Source organism: Rana temporaria, chromosome 6 (genome assembly GCF_905171775.1).
Source record: "Rana temporaria chromosome 6, aRanTem1.1, whole genome shotgun sequence".
Classification (NCBI taxonomy): Eukaryota; Metazoa; Chordata; class Amphibia; order Anura; family Ranidae; genus Rana; species Rana temporaria.
In genome coordinates, this window is record NC_053494.1 from 32,578,767 (window position 1) to 32,600,017 (window position 21,251).

General features: G+C 43.9%; 1 protein-coding gene across 3 annotated transcripts in view; it reads left to right on the forward strand.

Moving 5' to 3' along the window:
• Nucleotides 1-21,251, forward strand: part of LOC120943363 (ankyrin repeat and fibronectin type-III domain-containing protein 1-like) — a 407,577-nt gene that overhangs the window by 377,139 nt on the left and 9,187 nt on the right. For all 3 annotated transcript variants that reach the window (XM_040356610.1, XM_040356611.1, XM_040356612.1), the window contains 4 exons: nt 10,102-10,252; nt 11,963-12,131; nt 14,873-15,039; nt 20,753-20,966. In XM_040356610.1, the coding sequence (XP_040212544.1) occupies nt 10,102-10,252; nt 11,963-12,131; nt 14,873-15,039; nt 20,753-20,966 (701 nt within the window). The remainder of the gene's footprint in view (nt 1-10,101; nt 10,253-11,962; nt 12,132-14,872; nt 15,040-20,752; nt 20,967-21,251) is intronic.

A 21,251-nucleotide genomic window follows, 5' to 3' on the forward strand; every position in this document is an offset into this window, starting at 1 on the left:
GTCACCAGTTTCCGAAAGTAGCCGAACGTCGGTGCGCAGGCGCCGTATAGCGCCGCACCGATGTTCGGCAACTCGTGACGCTCTGTATGCGACGGTCGGAAGGCTGTCAATCAAATAGGAACGCCCAGTCCCGAAGACCATACCCAGAAGCGGCGGAGAACATCTATCTCAAAAAAGGTAATTACTGCATTGATTTTAATCAAAACACCCGATTCTGCTTCCCGTAATTAGGCCCAATCTAATGTTAAAAAAAAAAATTCGGGTGAACTCCCGCTTTAAAGGTCGCACAACCTTGACTCCGACATCCCTGCGCGACTTCATTGCGGCTTGCATAGTTACATAGTTATATAGTTAGTCAGGTTGAAAAAAGACACAAGTCCATCTAGTTCAACCATAAAACAATAAAATAAAAAATATATCGTACAATCCCATATACCCAATTCTACACCCACAGTTGATCCAGAGGAAGGCAACAAAAAAACAGCAGAGCATGATTTCTACAGCAGGGGAAAAAATTCCTTCCTGATCCCCCGAGAGGCAATCGGATTTTCCCTGGATCACCTATACCTATAAATGTTAGTACCCAGTTATATTATGTACATTTAGGTTTGGTATCCAGGCCTTTCTTAAAGCAATCTTCTGAGCTAGCCAGAACCACCTCTGGAGGGAGTCTATTCCACATTTTCACAGCTCTTACTGTGAAGAAACCTTTCCGTATTTGGAGATAAAATCTCTTTTCCTTTTCCCCCTTGTCCTCTGTGTTGACCGTAATGTGAATAACTCAACACCAAATTCACTATATGGCCCCCTTATATATTTGTACATGTTGATCATATCCCCCCTTATTCTCCTCTTCTTAAGGGCTCTTTCACACGGGTGGACCGTTTACGGATGAAAAAGGGACATACATTGGTCCCTATGAGATTGCGGGTGTCAGCGGATGAACATTCGCTGACACCTGATCTCACCCGGTTCCGCAATCCTCCGATCCTGCAGACGGAGGAAAACCCTATTTTTCCATCCGACGGCGGATCGGGTGAAGACGGTCCGTGTTCATCCGATCCCCCCATAGAGGAGAGCAGAGAAAAGACAGGGCGGTCCCAGAAGTCACAACTAAAGTTGTGCAGGAACCTTTTTCCAAGTCGGAGCATCTTGATTCACACCAATCAGAACGGTTCCATCGCCGTTAATAGGGGGCGACTTGTAATGCGACTTGAACTTTCAAGTCGCATGACAAGTGGGGGGAAGTGTAAACCAGGCCTTAACATGTTACTAAACCCAGGACCCTGCATTCACTATATCTTCTTGCCCATAGTACACAGAACATGGAAATGCAATTTTTTTAGTAAATATAAACTGATAAATATCTTTTCTCATCAGCAGTATATAGAAGTCTTGTGACTCCTATCAGTGTCTGGCCCGAGCACTGATTAAAGCTTGTAGGAGAAGTTTTCATTCTCCTCTGATTGTCCTATGATGCTGCATGACCCCTGACTTTCTGTCTGCAGAGTGCTGAGTGGCCCAATGCTAATCACATGCACCTTGCAAAAAACATGCAAAATCACATGCAAAAAAACTAAAAAAAACTCTTTAGCAATACACACTAAACTGAGCATGTGCAGAGTACCTCCTAGGGCTCTGTTTTATCTATGATTTCTGTGCAATGCAGGTGATTGCGACACAGTAGTACGGCAATCATAGGTTTAAGACTGTGAGGAAGCGACACTGTGCCTGGTGATCTTTGACTTCTCACATGTTGTTCAAGTAGATCTCCACCTCTTTAAAGAGGAAGTAAACCCTCTTAAACATTTCCTAAAAAAAAAAAAAAACCCTGCAAGAGAAAGGCATAATGAGCTAGTATGCATAGCATACTAGCCCATTATGAATTACTTACCTGAGATCGAAGCCCCCGAAGCAGTCCTGGGTGACCTCCTCCGCCGGTGCCATGATACCCGGTGTGACTTCCGGGTATCGCTGCTCCGTTGCTGTGACTGGCCGGAGTAGCGATGACGTCACTCCCGCGGTTGCAGCCACTAACGGCATGATCGCCGTTTGAAGCGGCACGCTCAGTCTGCCTGCGCCCGATGTTACGGCGCATGCGCCTAAGGCCTTCGTACACACGACCGAACATGTCTGCTGAAACTGGTCCGTCGGACCAGTTTCCGCGGACATGTTCGGTCGTGTGTACGGCCGACCGGACAATTTTCCGGCGGATCGGACAGGTTTCCAGCGGACAAATGTTTCTTAGCATGCTAAGAAACATGTCCGCTGGAAGCCTGTCCGTCGGACATGTTCGGTCGTCTGTACAGACTCACCGGACATGTCCGCTCGGCCGAAACCCCTCGCATGCGTCGAAGTGATTCGACGCATGCGTGGAAGCATTGACCTTCCAGGGCCGCGCACGTCGCTGCGTCATCGTCGCGGTGACGGCGCGGCCACGTCACCACGTATCGTGTCCGCGCGGATTTCTGTTTGATGGTGTGTACAACCATCCGACAGAAATCTCAGAGCGGACATGTCCGATGACATCGGTGCCGGTATTTTCTGCAAATATCTCCTAAACCTTTAAGGTTTGGGAGCTATTTGTTGCACCTACAGTTGAGCCTTAATCTAGGCTTACCTGTAGGTTAAAGTGGCTGTAATGGGTTTACAACCACTTTAAGGTTGCTTACCCCTGCTCTAGAGCTTAGTAAATGAGGGGAAGCTCTGCTGACTTCCATCATCCAATCATGTGCAAGCAAAAATGCTGATTATTTATTTACCTTGCATGTGATTGGGTATTCTTTGCAGAGTGAACTTTTACCTCATTTACTAAACTATGTAGCAACTGCTCTTGCACAGTCTAGCTGCCTTTAGTAAATCAACCCCGGAGTGTCAGTATGGAGCTATAATACATACAATTTAAATGCTGACAATAACCAATTTATTTCAGTGGAGAAGCTTTTAATGCAATGCTATTGTGGCACTAGAAAGCTTAGAAGAAAAAAAAAGTATATGTTGCTTGAAAACCTAGATGGTAAAAATGTAAATTTGAGGCTTAGTCCGGCATTCTACTAATTCAGAGTATGTCAAAATCCTTCCAAGCTGATATGCGTCCTTATTCGTATCTATATTTGACAGTAATGTAATGAGAGCTTTCTGTGACACAGAGTTATGAAAGCAGTGCATTGCTGTCTATCAATATTTACTTAGCGGTGCTGTGGGCCTCAGTCCTGGCGGCTCCTGCACCAGTCTAATTGTGGGTTGACTCATTCACAGTAGGTGGCACTGACATCCTAATATAGGGACACTTTTTAATAATTTATAAACAAAATGAGTACAGCATGCTCAGAGGGGATATAATACCATTCTCTGTCTTTCAGTGAGCCCCTTTCTGGATGTTCACTGATCCAGATTGACTCACCAGTCTGTTTCTATTTAAAGCCCTTACGATCAATGTCAGCTTAGCCAGTTTCTGGAAAGCTCAGGTTCTTCTTGCTAGTGGTGGCTCTCTCTACCCTGGGATACATTTCATCACACCACTCAGCTGTTTTCTACATCCAGCTCCAATGGGGTTGGTGGAGTTTGAAGCTCACACAGGCCTTATGGACTGAAGTAATAACCTTCAGACAGTACCAGATGGCTTTGGAACTTGTTTATATTCAGTCAAATTTTTTCTGGTTACAGCCATGAAGAAAAGTCATGAGGTAAACTAGAATGTCCAGCTTTTTTTGCCCTCTTCCATGTGTATTATTTTTAATAATAACTGTGTAGTTATACTTTAAAGGCCTACAGTTGCTGGAACTCAAGCGCCAACCTCCCCAAACCTACCCGCATTTCCTTTCAGTGAGGTTGAGCCTACCTTTTTTTTTTTTTTAAAGAAAACCTCCAACATTCGTAGGAGCGCCATGTTGCATGTCCTTGATTTTTGACAAACCATTCTGCTGCTCCTTCAAGCTAGGTTCATACTGTTGCAGGTGCGGGGGCAGCATGTAAATCGCACACTTTCCCACATCCACAAGCACCTGCCGCCAAAATGTACTGCTCTTATGCAGTGGCGCCATTAAGAATTTATGGCACCCCTGCACGTCTGCCTAAGAGCATCACTGCGCTGAGAGCAGCGCTGAGAAAATGCGCTGCGTTTTTTGTGTGTGGGGTGCCATAATAGCACCCCACACATCAAAAAACGCAGTGCATTTTCAGGTGAGTGAAACTTGTGCAGCTACATTTTGGGAAAGGTGCAAGGACCTCTCCATTCAAATGGATAGGCTGGTGTGCCCACACAAACGTGGCACGCAGGGAACGCAAGAGTGTGGACTTAGCCTTACTATCCAGGCTGGTGCTGGAAGGTGGCCAAGCTTAATTGCAGCAGAGGAAAGTTAGGTAACCAGGCAGGCTGTGTTCTCTGTCAGGGCTATGCATACCTCCCAACTTTTTAAGATGGGAATGAGGGACACCTATGAGCAAAAGTATGCAGGCATAGGACACACCCCTTGCCACGCCCCCTTAAAGGTGAATTGTACAACAACAACAAAAAGATTTGTTAAACCCACAAGTGCTTTGTTTACCACTACTATTCTTTTTTATTGGCTTTTGGAATTTACAAATGCAGCCATTTAGAAATTGGATGAAGGGTTTAGTGCTGGAAAACACCTTTTGATAGATCATATAGTTATATACAACTATATAGATCAGACCAAAATGAGGGACAAATGAGGAGGAATGAGGGACATTGCTCCAAATCAGGGACAGTCCCTCGAAATCATGGACAGTTGGGAGCTCTGGCTATGTACATCTCAGGACTGCATGAAAAGAAATACAAATGCTAGGACTAGGGTTGCCACCTCATCCCTTTAAAACAGAACACATATTAATTACACAGGTTCTGTGGCTGATTAAGGTGGTAATTAAACTCACTTGGTGCCTTATCTGCATTAAATTAGTCTCAGAACCTGTGTAATTAATATGTGTTCTGTTTTAAAGGGATGAGGTGGCAACCCTAGCTAGGACTAGTGGAACATCTCCTATATATGTATTTTAACTGTGTAGTTAACTGTTTTCCAAAAGTTGAGTGATAATTCAAAAAAGGGTTCCATACAGCTGTAGAAGTGTTGCTGTGCCTTTAGTGAATCATAAAAGGGCTTTAGCGAAGAAGAGACGTTCAGGTCACACGGAATAAGGACCCACGTGTCATCCCATAGAGATAGTTGGACACAGCTTTAAATAGGAGTGTAAAAGTGCAGGAAGTGGTGTGAGTGTAAAAGGATAATTTGCTGGCTGAACAAACAGGCTCTGCCTGAGGCTTAGCACGGATGAGCTCAAGAACCTTTTTGCTGTCTCCAAGCATCTGTTGTTGCATAAATTGTAACCGAAGTAAAGGAAGAGCAGGCCAGGCAATCATTTCTAGTTCTGGTGTGTTCAGTGCGATTATATATAAAATGCACCGAGATGTATATGTTTTAGTTTGAGAATCTAGTTCTACATTCGTGAAGATGTGAAATACTGTGATAGTTCATAGAGGGCTGATGATCACTGGTATACGACTAGTTTTCCACTTAGCTTGTAGTTTTGTTTTGCAGCTTTGATTGGTTAAAAAAACTCATGAGTTAATTGTATGTATTTTGCATACTTTCCTATTTTTTTTCCTGTTTTTTAACAGAGACAGAATAACAACAAAAATATGCAGAAAAACAAAAAAGTTATAAATTGATTTGCATTTTAATGAGTGAAATAAGTATTTAATCCCCTATTAGGCTGGGTTCACACTACTACACTACTTTCATCCTACTTTGCTCTGTGTTCAATGTTTCCCTATGAGAGCATCTTGTAGCGTCCTACACAAGTCGGTCCGACTTTGAAAATGCCCCCTGTACTACTTTTGGTCCTACATTGATCCTACTTCAGGCCCATTGAATATCATTGAAGTCAGACCAATGTAGTATCCTGTTCATGAAAGTAGGATGGATGTAGGACCAATGTAGCAGAGCAAAGTAGGATGAAAGTAGTGTAGTAGTGTGAACCCAACCTGATCAGCAAGATTACTGGCTTTCCAGGTGTCTTCTATACAGGTAACGAGCTGAGATTAGGAGCACTCCTTTAACCACTTCATTACCCAGTCATAATCATATGACGCCCACAGATGGGATCTCCCATCCTGGGTGGGCGTCATATGACGTCCTTGACTTTGAGGGGGGATATCTAAATGATGCCTGCAGCTAGAGGCATCATTCATGGCAACGATTCTGTGCACAATAAGAATGATTATAGCGGCAGTTTCGCCGCTTGATCGTTCTTATAGGCGACGGTAGGGGACATCCCCCCTCCCGCCACCAACCGGTGCTTCTCCGGGCTCTTCCGTGCCATCAGGGGCCCAGAGAAAGAATCGCCCGGCGCCGGATGTCGAGCATAGAGATCACCAGTCATCTCTTTGCGCTATAAACAAAAATAGAGCGATAATTTTGAAAAAAATTCAATATTTTTTACTTTTTGCTATAATAAATATCCCCCAAAAATATATAAAAAAAATGTTTTTTCCTCAGTTTAGGCCGATACGTATTCTTCTACCTATTTTTGCATTTTTATTATTTATTTTTTTTCCTACTACTAATGGCGGCGATCAGCGATTTTTTTTCCCTGACTGTGACATTATGGCGGACACTTTAACACATTTTTGGGACCATTGTCATTTTCACAGCAAAAAACGCATTTAAAATGCATTGTTTACTGTGGTAATGACAGTTGCAGTTTGGAAGTTAACCACAGGGGGCGCTGAAGGGGTTATGTGTCACCTAATGTGTGTTTACATCTGTAGGGGGTGTGGCTGTAGGTGTGACGTCATCGATTGTGGATCCCTATAAAAGGGATCACACGATCGATGACACCGCCACAGTGAAGAACAGGGAAGCCGTGTTTACACACGGCTCTCCCCGTTCTTCAGCTCCGAGGGACCGATCACGGGACTCCAGCAGGGATCAGGTCCCGCGGTCCCGGTCATGGAGCTTCGGACCGGGTCGCGGGGGCGCGCCCGCGACCCACGGCTGGGCTTAAAGATCAACGTATATATACGTTGATGTGTCCAGCCGTGCCATTCTGCCGACGTATATCGGCGTTAGGCGGTCCTTTAGTGGTTAACTACATTCACTGAATGCATTCAGTTCTGCATATGTCAAATTCCATGTTGTAGTACGGTATTTTATTCTGCAGAGCATTTTCTTCCCCATGCCTTAGGTTCTGTTACATTTCCAAGATGTATAGATGCGCATTTCCCCCGACTGGGAGATGATTGAGACAGCTTACACCACATAGTGCAGTGTGCTCAGTTTTCCTCCACCATGCCAAAGTCATCTCGCTGAAGCACGTACCCCACCAGTGTGCCGTATTCAGACCTTCAGCTAGCTTTCACCGTCCCCCCATCTAGCACTGCACACGTGCACACGTTGCACATTTGAAATTAACTCATGTTTCAAGATTTTAATCCCACCATCATCAGTTGCCTGGATGGACAGAATTGAAAGATCTGCTTTTAGTATCACCTGTCGCTGCTTTTCCCAATGGTCACTAATCCATGTGCACAGGGTTAAGCCATGAGAACTCGGGCTGCAAATTTTTTCTGATCTGTCTGTATCTGGGGATTTAACCCAGTCAATCCCCGAAGCCCCTTAACAGCTCCTGAGGCGCCATTCATTCTGCAACGTCTGAGCACATTTTTTCGGCACACGGTTTTTTAACAGCAGGAGAGACAGACACATGCAGTATTCAGGGCCTCCATTGGTTAGAGAATTCTGACCCTAATAAGCAAAGGACTGCCAATTTCTAGTAACTGCACAGACAGTCCTCACTGGAGATTTCTTGGTGGGGTACTGAGAAAGAAATCCACAAAGGTCGGATATTGGGTCAAGCTAATAAAAAATGTTGATATTGGAAAAAGTGATGATATTGTTTCTGGTGCTGTTGTTTATGTAGCTCAAACTATAATAAAGTATGTGAGTACTTGAGAGTGTATGTATTACAAGACGTACAACTTATTCAATGTGTTGTCATTATGTGCATATTTATTTGCACTATAGACCTATCGCAATGCAGCGTATTTACCACTTGTGGCCTAACACAACCCTACCTAATTAGTTCACATAGGCCAGTAGTGTCCTAACTGTGGCCCTTTGCTTGCCTTTATCTGGCCCTTAGGACACTATTCCTCAGACTGACATCAATAATGGGGCACCATTTCTCCCATTGACACCATTAAAGTCCCAACCCTCCATTTTTTACACCCTTAAGGGATGGAGGCCTGTGGTGGTGCATACCACATGCCTCATACAAAGTCCCAACCCCATTTTATTTTTCTAACGCCTGTCTCAACCTATTTACTACAGAGGATACCTTGAAATAATTTTCAAGTCTCGGGGAACCCCAGATAAAACCAATTTGTTGGGGGTGAGTGGAAAGAATGTCCCTCACAGTGGTGGGCAAAAGCCACCATTAGAGATAGTTAAAACATTTATTGATTTTTCCAAGTGGTGTTGGTCCTGGAACTATTTGGGCATTATCAAGTGGGAGGTCAATTAGCCACAGCTCCAGGAACATCTAGCAACTTCTGGAGGAATCCTAGTTGAGAATGATTGGTCTAGGTCTTTTTTCGATTTATTGGTTGTAGAACTTGTAACAAGAGAAGGGTTGGGTGGTATGGAATACTCCAAAAATTGCTGACCTGTAACAGGAGGATACATTTCATTAGGTGAAACTTCTTTGAACAGTATTTGAGCCAGAAACAAAGGAAAAGGACAGAACTCAGACCGTTTAGGAGCTGTCTCTGAGAGAGCTACCTCTGGCATCCCAAAAGTAGAACAGCAGACAGTCACTAGGACCCTGATGTGAGGTTAGTACTCACAATATCCAATGGCAGCTACACATCTTTCAGCCTTTACCAGGCACTCTTCAGTGAGTTCTCCAGACCAGATCCTTGGGTGAAACTGCTTAGTTAGCTCCAAAGATATTTAGAAATAGCCCCCCCCCCCCAGATTTGCTATAGCTGGGACCTAAACATCAGCAGACTCAAGCAAAACTACCCCTGAGGCTGGGGACTTCTGCAGCAGGACAAAAACAGGACTGTTCCAGACCCCAGAGTATTTATGTTCTCCCCAGTCACCTACTGTACACACCTCCCCTGGGTTTTCTGGATCACAATAAATATTTAGGCCCCTTTCACACTGGGGCGGGAGGTGCGTCGGCGGTAAAGAACCACTATTTTTAGCGGCGCTTTAACGCCAATTTCGCATCATTATTTGGCCGCTATCGGGGCGCTTTTACCCCCGCTTGCGGCCGAGAAAGGGTTAATACCACCGCAAAGAGCCGCTTCAGCGGCACTTTGTCGGCGGTATAGCCGTGGTGCCCATTAATTTCAATGAGCAGGAGTGGTGGAGGAGTAGTATACACACGCTCCTTCACCGCTTCAAAGACGCTGCTAGCAGGACTTTTTTTACCGTCCTACTAGCGCACTGCTCCAGTATGAAAGCCCTCTGGGCTTTCACACTGGAGAGACAGCAGCGGCTCTTTCAGGGCACTTTGCAGGCGCTATTTTTAGCGTTATAGCGCCTGCAAAGTGCCTCAGGCCTTTTTTTTTGCCGAGGAAACCGGTCGTGTGTACACTTTTCAACAAAGAAACCGCCAAGGATCTCGTCGGGCCAAAAAGAAAGCATGTCTTCTTTTTCCTCGACGGGAATGGGGAAATTTGGCTCGCTGAGATCCTCGACAGCCTAACAAGGAACTCGATGAGCAAAACGATGTGTTTCGCCCGTCGAGTTTCTCAGTCTTGTGTACGAGGCTTCAGTGTGAAAGGAGTCTTAAGCTGCCCATTTCACTCCCAGCCCTCTATGTTCTGGAACCCTCCAGAATGCAGGGGAAAGCAATCAACCATGTGGTCTGTGAGATCTAGAACTGCCCAGAGAAATCAATAGATGCTCCAATGATTATACAGGAGACAAAAAATAAGTTTTAGCTATCATCCTAGCAACCTACCTAGGAGGGTGCTACATCAACTGACAAAGGGTGATAAATGCTTCATGCAATCTCATTATTTTCTCAGATGGCAGGACTGTTTGCACCATTTTGTTTTCTTCTTTTCAGGGAAGAATGGGAGTGGCTTCAGACCTTGGCCATTGTGGACGAACCAATCACCAGTGAGCAGGACTCAGAAAGCTGTCACAATCTATTACTGCAGGAACTTAGAAAAGCTGTTAAAGATATTATGGGTCAAATCAACATTCCTCTTGAAGAGGTAACTTTCTATGCTGGGAAGAAAATAAAAGAATGTCATTAACTTTTTGTTACATATACTGTACCTACATATTGGGGGATTGCACATGTGATAATTTACCTTCATCAACTTGCATGTATAACAAGAACTACCCTTTTGTACACTCTCACTTCTGATTTGGCTTTGTGTTAGGGTCAGAGGGAGAAGCCTCAGCGGGTCACATTTGTAACTCAAGTTTAAATAAAGTTTTACCCGTGGGATTGCTTCAGCAATGCGATTCCCATTTCTTCCATAGTTAGATTGCATTGTGGGGTTTTTGGATGAATCCTGTTTAAAAGTCAGCACTTGGTTTAAGAGGAACCCTAGAGATTTGGGCCTTGAGCAGAGCATTGCTTGAACAAAATTGTGAATTTCCTGCAAAATATGTATTAATAGTCGAGACATGGAGTAGAGAGGCTAAAACAGGCTAGAATGGATGACCTAAAAAGTAGGTAAACCATAAGTACTTTATTTCACCAACATCTGTGTAGTAAAAGTAATAGGGATGTGTCATTGATTGATTATTGAAAGCAGCATAATCTGTTGGAGTGATATGTGTTGCCCCTGTAGGTCTTGCATTCTGGAAAAATAACCTAGGACAGAAAAACGCAGATCAGTCGGTGTTGGTTCACACTACCGTAACTTGGTATCCAAATTGTGTCGCCCCAAGTCGCGCAACATGAGAAATTCCATTGAAGTGAATGAGAGCCGTCTTAATGTACACTACTGAAGTTGCTCTGACTTCAGAAAAGGTTCCTGTACTACTTCAAGGCGACTTCTAGGCAACTTGTACCCATAGATTTCAATGAAAGTTGCCTCCAAGTCGGATCTCTGTCTTAAAGCGGAGGTTCACCCGATTAGGCCACTCAGTTTGATTTACTAGTCCCCCCGATGTTAGGAACGATTTTGCAGTGCAAAAAAAATGTAAAAATCTACATACCGTGTTAGTAGTGGCTCGACCAGGCACTTCCTGGTTAATGGGTTGCGGGACTGGGCGTGTCGATTAGCTCCGCAAAGCATTTTGGGAGCTATCACGTGTGCCTCACAATATGCTAGTCACAGCAGGGAGTGTCCTTTTCAGGACGCTGCCGGCCGTTGTCCTAGCAACTCTGCAGTGTTGACGGCGCGCCTCGCCATCACACTGCGCATGCGCGGGATAGAGCGGTGAATGCCGGGAGAGCATTCACCGCCTCCCGGAAGATCATACAGGAGGGCTTCAGAGTGCCCGTAGTAAAGATGGCAATGTCCATCAGAAAATTTAATAAAATATCTTTCTGGGCGATATCGTAGTGCTAGCGGCAGCGAGGATGAGACTGGTGAGTACTATTTTCTATGTACCACCAGCGTGACAAAAAGCTCTTTAAAAAAAACTGTTTTCCCGCGGAACTCCCGCTTTAACTGAAGCAACTTTACAGGAAGAGAAAATAGTTTACTCAGGCAAACCCCTCCCTCCCACAGAGCCGATTATTCTGTGATTGGCCACAGCCAAAGTCACCTGTCCTGGAGGCAACTTTAAGTCGCGTTGTAAGTTGCTCGAAGTCGCGCTGAAGTTGCCTTGCAAAGTCGCGCTGTAAGTGGGGTTGCCCCTGTGTGAACCGGCACTTGGTGTATGAAGCTTAGTTCAGGTTTATTTACTCAATGTAAGCAAATGAAAAAAATTCTCATTGATTATTTTATCCTCTTTGCATGTAGGCTAAAGACTTCCGTCTCTACAGTCAAGAGGTTCTGGAGTATGGAGGCCAGGTCTCCTTTTTATTGTTGCTGCCTCCATCAGATGATGTCTGCACAGCTCCTGGCCAGAACAGCCCCTATACTCCCTACTCAGGATTCCTCACACTGCCCCTGCAAATTTTTGAGCTAGGTAAGGCCCTCCATAGTCTTGTCATTTGGTTAGCTCTCTGCATATGGCACCATGGTAGGACAGCTACGAAAAAAAGAACAAGAACAAGGACCACCAAATGAAGCTTATTCCCTGTTTTGAACTGCATAAAAATATGCTTAACTTTTATTCTTTATTTAAAGGAATATTTTTGTATTCAAGCTATCTAAGTTTATTATTTGTTGCTTTTTATTGCTCCTTTTTCTTTTTTTATGTGTTTGATTTTTTTTTTTTAAATCAGGAAAATGTTTATTGGAATAAACAATGAGTTTGACAGTCCAAAAAAATGTCAATACAGTGAAATCAGAGTTGACATACATAACCAAATGCAATGTTTACATAAACATTGTCGAGTATAGGTAAATGTGCCCACACACCCACCTTCCAGTGCGTTGACTACACAGTACTAGAGTGGTACCAACCCACGCAAATTAAGACAAAATCACATAAGGTCATCTGAATTATACACAAGTCATTTCATTATGGTCTACTCGGACACATAAACCATCACTGGTATAAAAGTTCCTGTGGGTTGAGAGCAGGGGTATCTAGCCACATTCCCTACCATTTTGAAATTACCAGGACAACCCCTGCATATAACAATATGGCTTTGTAAAAGTAATAAGTTACCTACAGATGACACCCAAGACTTATGCGTAGGGGGATCAGGAGATTTCCACAACAATAGGATTACCCTACAAGGTTAACCTACAAGTGTAAAAGAGGGCCCTGCCTATAGCTATCCTAGGGTATTCCTCCTCAATGACCCCCTCCAGTACATTTAAGAGACAACATTTAGGGTCCACTGGGATTTTTACCCTAAATACCACATTTTTTACTTTACTTTTTTCCACTGTCTCTTTCTTTCTTTTTAAATAATGAGAACAATAAGAAGCCATTTTTGGAACAAGCACAGGTCCAGGATAGTTGACATGTGCTACCATAACCCTCAGCTGCCATTTAAAGTAATTTTACCCTTAAAAACTATGAAAAACCTTATATTTCTCTTTACGAATGCCCCGTACACACGATCGGTTTCCTCATTGGAAAAAGTCAGATGAGAGCTTTTGGTCGGGAATCCCGACCGTGTGTATGCGCCATCAGACTTTTGTCAACTAAAAAACAGCTGGAAAAAGATAGAGAGCAGGTTCTCTATTTCCCTGTCAGGAAAACATCTGATCGGAATTTCCTATCGTGTGTACAAATTCCGACGCATGCTCAGAAACAAATCGACGCATGCTCAGAGGCATAGAACTTAATTTTCTTTTACGTCACTGCATTCTTGGCAGTCAAAAGTTTACCGAACTTTTGTGTGACCGTGTGTATGCAAGGCAGGCTTGAGCAAAATTCCCGTCGGAAAAAAGTTGGATGGTTTTTCCGACTGGAATTCCACTCGTGTGTACAGGGCACAAGTCTTAAGGACATGGGGCCAGATTCACAGAGGAGATACGACGGCGTATCCCCTGATACACCGTCGTATCTCCTGTCGTATCTATGCGGCTGATTCATAGAATCAGTTCCGCATAGATAGCCCTAAGATCCGACAGGTGTAATTGACTTACACCGCCGGATCTTAGGATGCAATACTTCGGCCGCCGCTGGGGCAGTTACGGCGATCCACAAAGGTTTTTCCCGTCGTTACGTCGGCGCAAGTCTTTTTTTCCCGTCGCAAAGTTAGGTGTGCTTTAACATGGTGTAAAATTACTCCACCATGTTAAAGTATGCCCATCGTTCCCGCGTCGCTTTTGATTTCTTTTTTTTTCCAGCGTAAGTACGTTACGCACGTCGCTATTCACAAACATGTCGGGCCGCCGTAAGTTCGCGCAAAGCACGTCGGGAAAATTGCGAACGGAGCATGCGCAGAACGTCCGGCGCGGGAGCGCGCCTAATTTAAATGGTAACCGCCCCATTTGAATTGGGCGGGCTTGCGCCGGACGACTTTACGTTACACCGCCGCAAGTTTCCAGGTAAGTGCTTTGAGGATCAGGCACTTACACTGAAAACTTGCGGCGGTGTAACGTAAACGGGTTACGTTACACGGCCGCAAATTTTCGTGAATCTGGCCCAGTAAACTGGCCCTTTGTTTAGAAAGTTTGAAGGCCACTGCTATAGATAGCAGTTTGGATATACCTGATTGGCCCCATTGCTGGTGAACCAGAAGGTGATTTTGTGTCTATTGGCAGGCTATAACCATTACTGGTTTTAAGAAGAGGCTGTCTAGACAATGCATAAACATACACGCTTGGTATGTTAAATACCATAGTCATCCATCGATCTCAAGTCAATGGCCACTTTTACTCAAGTAATCATTTATATTTTGGAAGTTGAATTATAGCCACAAACACCTTGCCAGCTCATACGTGGGACTAGAGCCGTCGCGTTGTCTGGTGACACTGATTATTCTAAACAAACAACACAAGGACTAAAGGACTGTTAAGAACAAAAAGCACAATACATTAGCAGGGGGCCCCAAAATATAATTCACTTAATTGAAAAAATGTACAAACTCAATCATCCAAATCCCAATTCAAGTAAAATAATACTGTTCTTTTTAATGAAGTCAAAGGATTTATAGCAAACATTTTGCGGTTGTTGGCATTCACAATACGTTATAGCTTAATGTTAAAATAACAAACATGTGCGTTTTTTTTTTTGCATAGAACTTATTTATTGTTCTATTGCTGTATAATTAAGTTTTTTTTTTTTTTTTCTTCTCTATCCAGTTCACTTTTTCACATACGATCGTGATTTTATCAGTCAGTATTGTCAGTTATCCGCCATGTTGGAGCTGGAGTCTCTATTGTCACAGCAAAGTCTTAGGGAGGCCTTCTCTGATTCTGAACTTACAACAGCGAAGCAGCGCCATCAGCAAGTGCAAGACTTTATACAGGTAATGTACAGAGAGAATTGTACATCATATAGAGATCCTGAAAATCTTAGGGCAGGTTGTGTTCTTCAGATGAAGTCAGTTTGGCTCGTAGTGAATGCCTGACACAGACCCCCGTCTCCTTGTTTTTCTGTGGTGTTTGCTGCCCATTCTTATCAGCAGTTGCCAGGCATTCAGGTGATACTGCCACCTTTTAAATACCAAGGTAGGTTTTCTATTTAAATATCACACTTTAGCGCATCCCCATTTATTTGAATAGGTCCCGTTTGGTGGCAGTACTGCCTGCCAAATGTAGCAGGTGGTATCATTTTGGTAATGCCTCTCGCCACATTAAAGTGGTATTAAAGCTTTGTGTTAAAAAAAATAAATGTTATTCTTACATGTGCAGTGGTTTTGGAGCAGCTCCGACCCTGTTCTTTTCTGGTTTCCCCGCAGTGGTGTCGGGTGCTCAAAATCTTTGGGGGGGGGGAAACAAACAGAAAAATACTGAAACAAAAACATCAAATGCAACCACCATGCCCCATCAAATGCAGCCACTGTGCCCATCATATGCAGCTTCTGTGCCCATCATTTACAGCCACTGTGCCCATCATATGCAGCCTCTGTGCCCATCATATGCAGCCTCTGTGCCCATCATATGCAACCACTGTGCCCATCATATGCAGCCTCTGTGCCCATAAAATGCAGCCTCTGTGCCCATCAATAGCAGCCACTGTGTCCATCAATTGCAGCTCCTGTGCCCATCATATGGAGCCTCTGTGCCCATGAAATGCAGCCTCTGTGCTCCATCAATTGCAGCCTCTGTGCCCATCATATGCAGCCTCTGTGCCTCAAGGAGCTCAAACAACAAAGGAATGGCAGCGCGAGATCCTCATTGCGAGATCCTCATTGGAATGATAAAGTAATTTATTCCATAAAAACAAAAAATACACTTACATGTTAAAATATTGGTAATCAGCATAAAGTAGATGGAAGATTGAAAAACACCACAGGGATGTTTCGCAGTGTAATGTATGAAGAAACTGCACAGCAGTCAATGTATGAGCCAGGCCTATCACTCAAGCCGACTTAATAGAAATAAGATCATGACAGCTGTCAAAAAGCTTGCCAATCTTCTGTGTTCTGCACAAGAACATTCTACCTCGTGGCAACCCCTTCGTGTCTGTGAGAAGTGGGGGGCAGTAATGGGGGTGGTGACACGTTTCAGAGGTTCACTCCTCCTTTGTCGAACACCTCCTAGCTTTTGGCAGTGCTGGTGGCAACTAGATAAGGAAATTATCTTTTCTGTACAAGGGAACCAAGACTGTTGATTTATGTGCCGCATTAGTTGAATATAAGTGCATTTTCTATTCCCTCTACAAATACCTGTTGGGCTTGCTAGTGAAGTCTACCTAATCAGCTTCCTGTGATGGTTTGGCAACAATGCTGCACTGCTCCTGAATTCAGAGCAGAGTTGCCACTCACAAATAGCTTGTGCCTGCTTGTACTGCAAAAAAAAAATGCTGCAGCGGGCATTGTCAATACTAATTCAGAAACCTGTAGCTTGTCAATCAGCACTTGGCCACACCAAGCCTTGGCCACTGCTTGTTGGATTGACAGCACTCCTGTTGTTGAAACCTCCCACTGTAAGCAGCAGTGTCTGCAAAGTAGACGCATTAAAAGTCCTCGCAAAATTCCCTACATAAAATATGCTCCTTGTGGCAACTATGGTTTGATTGGTACGAGCGGTACAAATTTCCTTGAATACAAATTTCGCAGAGTATAGAATTTTGACTCCTTGACTCTTCGATGCGTTGGCTGTTGCCTCCATTGGTGTGGTGGAGGGCGGACGGAGGGTTGCGCTTGTTTGTTTATTTTAATTTTGTACTTTGTTTCTACTGTCTTATAGTATTTTAAACTTCTGTTCTTTTGTTATGTTATTTTCTATGATTTCTCGGCTCATTAGGCCTTCTAAATGTATTTGAACGCCTCATTTGAAAATAAGTTGCTGAGTATTGAACATATATGTTGCTGTTGCATCAGCTATGGGCCTCGAGCCTTGTTATCTGCTACTTGAAAATTTTTCAATAAAAACGTATTGAAAGTAAAAAAAGTCACAAATGAAGGAGGATTTGGCTCAGTAAAGCCTTGTACACACAATCAGATTTCCATTGGACAAATCCGTGGAATTTTGTGCGAAGGGCGTTGGCCATGAGCTTGTTCTGCATACAGATGGTAAAACTTTTTCAGCCAACATACACGAAACAACGTGGATTTTATGCTCTTTAGCGCCACACATTGGGCAACTTATGCTAATGCTGTCTTATGGTTAGCATTGGTGCGTGTTTGTACTTTGGATTTTAGTCCGACGGATAATCCGATGGCACACATTTGTTGTTGGAAAATTTAAGAGCATGCTATGCCACATTTGTTGATGAAAATTCTGACAACAATTGTCAAAACGGTCGGATTGTCCAACAAAAACCCTGCCATCACATAATTGTTGTCAGAAAATCTGTTCGTGTGTATGGGCCTTTAGGGAAGGTGAAGGATTTTTTTTTTTTTTTAATGGTTCTATCTCGGCGTATGCTATTGACAGGGATCAATAAAGTTTAATTATAGGGAAAGGAAATGGCAGACAGTATGATATATAAAAATATCTTATTTACTCTTAGCTTTGAAATAAAACACTGAAAAGTGGTATCCAGTGCCTATTATAATACATAAGTTAGTCTGTACATGTAATTACATAAATAGGTTTGTCTGCCTGGCCTATACATTTGGTAATGTTTGTTAGTCCAGGGTCAGCTCGTAATATTCCATTATCTTCCTGTTTATCGGACATCGGCCTGCCCACAGGTGCCATTAATTCTAACACTGTGATTTTACAAGCCGCACAAGATACACAGTTCAGATTACACAATTCTTTTGTGTGTTTCTTAATGATTGTTAGAACCAGCCAAGGGTGTTTTGCCCACGTTCCCAAGCAGCACTTTTGTGGCCCCCGCTGGAAAGGAATAGCAAAGCAATCCCCTATGAGTAAGACAAGTTTGCTTGCACACAGCGGGTACGCAGAAGGGGGGATTTAATAAATGCTTTGATAACTGCTTAAGTGGATGGCTGCACCCGCCAACAGGATAAAGACTGGGAGACCTTTCCACCACTAATACAGACTTGACATTGCCAAGTCCCACAGAGGAAGTCGGGGAGATACGTTGTGTATAAAGGCGTGTGTACTGATTCTGCCGGAGCAGACGTCTCCATGCCATTTATTTATCATGGCAGTGTGTCCAGTGGCTAATGGGGCTATTGGTTGGAAGGCAATTGCAGGAGTCGTCTGGTCTGACCAGGCCGTGCTCCTGCGGAGTTGAGTCTGCAGTTTTTGTTCTTCTGCTTTTTTTTTTTGCCTTTGATATATTGAGTTACAGAAAAGCATTTTTTTCCTTAAGGGCTGGAAACGGAAACATTTAACATTTGTTTTGTTTTGCAAGATACTCTGAAAATATAGTATTTTCAGCAAAGCTACAATTAATCCTTGGATGAATATAGTGTTTCAGTTTACGGTCTATATCTTCTAAGTGATGAGGTCTTGTTTTTAGAGTAGAGCTATTTTATTCATTAGTATAGCGCCAGGAAATTTCACAGATATATACCAAAGACACTGATTATTCACAGCATTTCTTGCCACCAAAGAAGCCGATAAGCTGATATAACTATCTTAGCCATACAGACACAGAGGGGTCTACTTATAAAGAATTTGCAAGTTTCTTTGTTGCTTTTCGTTGGGTGTGTACTACATTCCCTAACATTCAATCCTAAGAGAAAAATAACCAGCCATGAGAGTTAAATATAAAACATATTGGGGTTGATTTACTAAAACTGCAGCGTGCAAAATCTGGCGCAAACAATCTGCTTCCAGTTTTTTTTTTGTCAAAGCTGGTTGTAAAGGATCACCTTGTAAAACAACCCATTCAGTTTAAAATAAAAATAAAAGACAAAACTCTGTTCTGGGCTCCCACGGCGGCTGTCTCGGCTCCTCCCCGCTAAATCTAACCCCCTCTGGGAAGCTCTTTCCAGAGGGGGGTTAGCTTGTGGGCGTGCTCCCGTGTCATACAGTTGGCGTCCGTAGACGGTCCTGCCCCCCCAGCGACCACATCATTGGATGTGATTGACAGCAGCGGGTGCCAATGGCTGCTCTGCTATCAATCTATCCAAGCAGCGGGACCCACTGGCCGGGTATGCGCAGGTGCCACTATCAGATGTGCGAGGAGGGATGGAAGGACGCTATAACATTTCTCCTAAACACACCGAGAGTTGCTAGAGACATGATGAGAACCTCATTTGCATGTGGCCAGCAAGGCCAGACACAATATATGGATAATGGTCATATGGCAAAAAAGAAAGATATAAAATACGTGCATGTTTCCCTATGAGACTGTGTAGAAGGGGATGTGTTCCTTCCCTTCACTCAGTTTACACTCAGCTCTATGGTGTGCAGTGTGTGATGTCAGATCCCTGCCCCCTGCCTTCTGAGGCTCAGAAACACTGTCTAAATTCTGCATTTTGACTGCAGAGAAGAGGCAGCTGCAGATAAACAGGTACAGCTTATGTGAGAGGATCTGTTTTTTCTCTGTGCATAACCTGAGGCTAGCCACTTCTGCAGTTATATGTAAGGGTTTACAACCACTTTGACATTCACCATCGAGAAAATAGTCTAACAATATAGGCCAGTGTTTCTTAGCCAGGGTTCCTCCTGAACTTGCTAGTTATTCCTTGAGCAATAGGCATTTTCTGACTCTCAGTTAAAGTATAACTAAAGGCAAAACTTTTTTGGGGGTTTTCGAAGAAAGGGGCGATGGGTTAGAGCAGGGGTGTCAAACTCAATTTCATCATGGGCCGCATCAGCATTATAATTGCCCTCAAAAGGGCCAATTGTATCTGTAAGATTAGATGTCCAGCGCATCCCCTCCCCTTACATTAGATGTCAAGAGCCCCCCCACCGTCAGAAGTTGAGTCCCCCCACTCTCCCTTACATCACAGTGCACCCCCCTTACCTTATGCTGCTGCTGGGAAGAAATGGATGCATTGCTTGAAAGCAGAAAGTAAGGGTCTGAAGGAGGACCAGAGGAGGGCTGGAGCTGTGTGAGAGGTGCGAGGGCCAAATTCGGCCCGCAGGGCTTGTGTTTGACACCTGTGGATTAGAGCTTCAGAGTCCTTCAGACTAAAGCTGATCACCGATCAGGGTAAAGGGCCAATTAAATTGTCCCTTTACCACGTGATCATCAGCTGTGTCTAATGACAGCTGATCACGGATATAAACATAAGCTTATCGGCTTGCCTTTCCTCAGGCTAACAGCTTAAGCTTATCGGCTCGTGTTAAAGGGGCACCAGCACTGATAATCATGGCACTGCTTATCAGTGTCCTGATTATCAATGCAGTCCCAACAGTGCCCACCAGTGCTGCCTATCAGTGCCCACCAGTGCTGCCAATCAATACCCACCAGTGCTGTCAATCAGTGATCATCAGTGCTGCCAATCAGCGCCCACCAGTGCTACCAATCAATACCTACCAGTCCTGTCAATCGGTGCTGCCATTCAGTGCCTACTCATCTGTGTCATCCATCAGTGCCGCCTATCAGTCCCCATCAGTGCAGCCTAAAAAGTGAAATGCAAAAAGGGTTTCACACAAAACACAACCTTCTGTTAATGACATTTTCTTCCTGTAATCCGCATACAGCAAATGGAAGAAATCTGGAGAGAAATGCGCTGGATGATGGATGCCCTTCAACATGCCAGGTACAAACAGCCGTCTTGTGCTGTGCCACTCACCTGGTTCCTCAGTGTTACTGGAGACATTATACTAAAGGAGAAACCTCAGTCCAACTCATCTCACCTAGACTACTTTCCATCTCCGACTCCCTCACCTGAATCCAACAGGAAGCATAACACAGGTGAGTGGGCTGAACAGTGTCCATAGAGGAAATCCTTATATTACAGTAAGCTTATGTTACCATTCTACTGTCTACCATTGATTGTCAGTGTTGACTAACTCACAGTGACATCAAATGTGGAACACAACACACTGGTGGCAATGCTGCCATCATTATGCTGACTGAAATGCAGCGGTTTCCTGTGACTGACGATGGGAAAGTAATCTAGTGAAAATCATCAACACTAAATTCCTTGAAGTGAGATTTTGTTCAACAAGAATAAAAGTGTGGCACTAAGAAGAAGTA